Below are 4,768 nucleotides of genomic sequence, written 5' to 3' on the forward strand. Positions count from 1 at the left end.
TGTGTGGCTAGCTTCTGGGTAGCAGTGTAAACACGGAGGTACGGAGAGATCGTGAGTTCTCGTAGATCTCGTCTAGCGGCTCATGTACGCTCCTTCCAGCTCGTGCTCCACTTCAGACGAGGTGCACGCTAACCTGAACGCGGCTTTGAGCTCAGCGGCTACAGTGAAGATTTCGGCTAAAAAAAAAAAGGGTGTAAATGACGTCTTTTCAAGTCAACTTGGGATCTCGGGGCTTCCGGAGACTTGGATTACGCCGGACGAGCTGTATGGAGCCATTTTATGTTTTTTTCTCGGTTGTTTTTTTTACGTTTTAAGACAAGTCCCCAGCAGCTTCGGTTGTTTAGGAGAATGCTGCAACGCTGTTTTGCTGTGAAACTCCAGGACTGTTTTGTGGACTAAGAAACTTTACCTGACTTTCCATCGGCATATGAGTAGATAATGACTGAATTTTCATTTTTGGGTGAACTATTCCTTTAATGTGGAGAAACACTAGAACTAACAACACTGCTGCTGTGAGACAGAGGAGACCAATCAGCTCCAACATGGACTCACTGGTTTACAGTCATTAGACCGAGGCAGGAACATTAATGTGATGATGATTCTGCATATTGATTTGTTTACATGTTTACAGTAAACATGTCTCTGCTCACCATGCCGTCCAGGACTTTCCCGAACACCACGTGTTTCCCGTCGAGCCACGGAGCTTTGGCCGCGGTGATGAAGAACTGAGAGCCGTTGGTGTCCGGACCGGCGTTCGCCATGCTCACCTGGTACACACACACACACACACACACACACACACACACACACACACACACACCAGCCAGATATCAGCCCATTCATCATACGATACCATTACATTACATTACATTGACTCATTTTGTCATTTTAGTCGTTTATCTGATCCTCTTATCCAGAGCAACTTACAACAAATGCGACAGTAGAATAAACTTCAAGAGATCACCAACATTACAAGCAGCCAAAGTGTGTGTGTGTGTGTGTGTGTGTGTGTGTGTTAGTCTGTCTGCTTTGACATTGGTGTCAGCCATGTTCACCTGATATACAAATCAGCAATCAATCAATCACCCAATCAAGAAATTAATCAGTCTATGTTTCAGATAGAAATGAGATAAACAGTGACTAAGTTGTTGGCCTTGCTATTGGGTCAAAAGGTTGTTGCATGTGTGATGTGTGTGAGTGTGTGTGTGTGTGTGTGTGTGTGTGTGTGTGTGTGTGTGTGTGTGTGTGTGCTCACCCAGCCCGCCCCTAAGTGCTTCAGTTTGAAGTTTTCATCAGCGAACGTTGTTCCATAGATACTGCGACCTGCAGGGAGGACAGCAGAGTGAAGTCCAGCAGCAACCTGTCCTGTCCTGTCCTGTCCTGTCCTGCTCTGTCCTGCTCTATCCTGTCCTGTCCTGTCCTGCTCTGTCCTGTCCTGCTCTGTCCTGCTCTATCCTGTCCTGTCCTGTCCTGCTCTGTCCTGTCCTGCTCTGTCCTGTCCTGTCCTGTCCTGTCCTGTCCTGCTCTGTCCTGTCCTGTCCTGTCCTGTCCTGTCTTGCTGTGTCTCTGTAGAACTGATCATGAAATAACTGTGGGATCGAGGGACTCACCGATATATCAGCAGACTCGGATTGGCTGATATCAGCTTTAAAAATCAATATTGGTATCGGTGCGATGTTATTTCTACTGCTGATATTTGGCCGATTGTGGAATTTTTGTGACCTTTTTTTCTAGCAGTGTCACTTTATACAACTGTCAACTAACATGATCTTTTGTTTAAAAACACTTCGTTATCTTAAGATCGGCCTGTCGGAAAACCTGAACCTGTTTTGCATCTTTGTATGAAGATTGCATATTGGTATCACCCGATACGGGTGGGAAAATATCGGATATATCGGTATCTGGAAAATCACGGAATGTCTGGAAAAAGATTTTGGTTATTTCCAGGTCCTGATAAGTTTTGAAATTGCACAAAAAAAGTTTGAAAAAGTATGGAAAAATATAGTTGTAAAAACACAATTACAATAACTATGTAATCAATGGAGCTGCAGCATATCCATCACATCAGAGGTGAACCACACTGACTGACCGGCTCATATGTGATTTTTAATAAAAGGCTGATATGGGCTCAGATGCGGTCTCAGATGCGGTCTCACCTCCGGTCCCGTCTCCAGCGGTGAAGTCTCCTCCCTGGATCATGAAGTCTTTGATGACTCTGTGGAACTTACTGCCTTTATAGCCGAAGCCTTTCTGCAGACACACAGGGAGAGGAAGAGAAAGAGTTTGTGAGTGTGTTGCATGCATTTCTGTGTGTGTGTGTGTGTGTGTGTGTGTGTGCGTGCACCGTCATCCCACCTCTCCGGTTGCCAGGGCGACGAAGTTGTTGACGGTGAGCGGGACGACCTCCCCGAACAGACCGATGACGATCCGCCCCACCTCATGACCCGCCACCGTGATGTCGAAAAACACCTGCACACACACACACACACACACACACACACACACACACAGAGGAGGAACAAATGTGTCAACAAATACCTGTGAATCATGAATTTATGAACACATTTATACAGTGATAGTAATCATAATTTGTCAGTATCTCAATTATTAAGCCTTTTTATTAACATTACTCCTATTATTATTACATTACCCATAATTAACCTTCTTTATTAACATTATTCTCATCATGAATCCTTTTTATTCACATTATTCCACTATAAAAGCAGCTGCTGACTGGGCAAGATCCCAATAAATTTGAGGCTGCTTTTACATTTATGCTTAGAATCTTAATCTGAATATACATACTGTATATATTTCATCTGCTTCATGAAGCCAGCTGGCTCTGTGTGTGTTTTCATACTAAAATCCATTCAGTCTGGTTAATAAACATCAACATGCAGCTCAGGTCCCGTTCAGATGAATAGAGAGAGTGAAGGGCCTGCAGAAAACGCATTGCGCATAGTCTCTTCTGAATGGACACGTAGCCCGCGTGTGTGTGTGTGTGTGTGTGTGTGTGTGTGAGTGTGTGTGTGTGTCTGGGGCTGTCGGTAAAAACTCCCCAGCGGCGAGTGTGTGTTTACATCCAGGCCGCTCCGCTGTGAACGGACACGTCGTCTCCTCCTTTCAGTGTGTATGTGTGCGTGCGCGTGTACGTGTGCCCGTAACGCGTTATTATCCCCGCTCCGGTGGCGCGCATAGCGGATATCGCCAAAGATGCCGAAGACGCGCGGGATATTGAATTAATGCGAGTGAATGCGGCAGAAGCACCAACCTTCTCGGTCACCTTCGGTCCTGTCCGGGCTTTGGAGCCGGCCGCCAGCTGCGGGGAGGCGGCGGAGAGCAGGAGGAAGACCGAGAGAACCGTCCGGAGCTCCATCTCACAGGATGCGGCAGCGGCAGCAGCAGGCCCCACGCGGCAGGAAACGGGAGAAATCACAGCGAGTCACAGCTGGGAGGCTGGCCGGGAAACAGCGCTCCGACCCCGGCTACATCACAGACCCCTCCCCCCTGTGGGCAGAGCCTGGGTCTGAAGCCCTGCCCACCGAGGAGAGAGGAGACAAGGAGAGAGGAGGAGGAGAGGAGAGGAAAGGAAAGGGAAAGAAAGAAGAGGAGAGGAGGAGAGGAGAGGAAGGGAGGGGAGAGGCGGAGAAAGTAAAGGAGAATAAAGAAAGGAAAGGAATGGGAAAGAAATGAGAGGAGGGAAATCTAAGAATCAACATAATTACAAATAAACACAGATATGATGCAGTTTGATTGATTACCTATTTATTGCACAATCGATCAATACTGCTCTGGTTGTCTATATGAAGCCTTAACCTGAACTGATTCTGATGAGACACTTTGATCAGATTCTTCAGCATGAAGGTGTTTATATTGTCGCTGCCTGGTGAAAACTTTATCCACTGAGGTTTCATCAGACCAAGGGTTTCTAGAATTTCCTCAACCCATAGAGAAGCATATAATCTTTCAACCGAAGTGCAGCAGCAATATTATTATTAGTATTATTAATAATACTATAATAATAATCAGAGGTGGGATGTAACAAAGTAAAAATACTTCACTACTGGATTTAAGTAGGATTTTCAAGTATCTGTACTTCACTCCAGTTTTTCTTTCACTGAAGACTTTTTACTTTTACTCACTACGTTTCAAAAGAAAAATCTCTACTTTCTACTCACTAAATTTTCAAAACAGACTCGTTACTCTCAGGAAATTTTGGGTTCATGATCTGAGCTGCAGACTCAAAGGAACGCTCAACAGAAAACCAGTTTAGAACATTAGAAATGACTTTTTCACAGAACGACTTTTACTTTTATACTTTAAGTACATTTAAGTCCACTTACTTTTATACTTTGACTTGAGTAAAGGATTTGAAACGGTACTTCAACTTCTACCAGAGTATATTTTTAAATAAATGAGTATTTGCACTTATACTTGAGTAGGGAATTTGTGTACTTCTACCACCTCTGTTAATAATAAATATTATCTATCGGCAGCTTCAACCAAATATATTAATATCGGCCTTCAAAAACCCATATCAGTCAAACTCTACTGCCAACGATCAAACAGTAGGACTTGCAGAGCGGAAATACCTGAATTCCCATTTCTGGTTACTTCAATACGCGATGTTACTCCCATAACATTTATCCTCAGCACTGTAATTGTAGCTTTTTGTGTTGCGTTATGACTGAAGTATTGTTCATTTTACTTTTATTTTATTTTTAAATTGCATCCATTACACTGTAAAAACCGCTTGCTCTCTGTTAGC

At 44.3% G+C, this 4,768-nt stretch overlaps 1 protein-coding gene across 1 annotated transcript; it reads right to left on the reverse strand.

Annotated features, from left to right (window-relative positions):
- Positions 1–629: 629 nt before the first annotated feature.
- On the reverse strand, positions 630–3,376 carry LOC139659048 (peptidyl-prolyl cis-trans isomerase C-like; the record flags this gene model as incomplete). Its single annotated transcript, XM_071537260.1, has 5 exons — positions 3,272–3,376; positions 2,356–2,469; positions 2,157–2,250; positions 1,256–1,323; positions 630–767 (listed from the first exon to the last, which is right to left on the reverse strand). Coding segments are annotated over exons 1-5 (519 nt in total), but the record flags the coding sequence as incomplete, so codon positions are not given.
- Between the last annotated feature and the right edge of the window lie 1,392 nt (positions 3,377–4,768).

Source organism: Centroberyx affinis, unplaced genomic scaffold (assembly GCF_046629955.1).
Source record: "Centroberyx affinis isolate AG114_WGS23_722 - 3 ecotype Tasmania unplaced genomic scaffold, CSIRO-AGI_Caff_v1 ptg003000l_1, whole genome shotgun sequence".
Taxonomy (NCBI): domain Eukaryota; kingdom Metazoa; phylum Chordata; class Actinopteri; order Beryciformes; family Berycidae; genus Centroberyx; species Centroberyx affinis.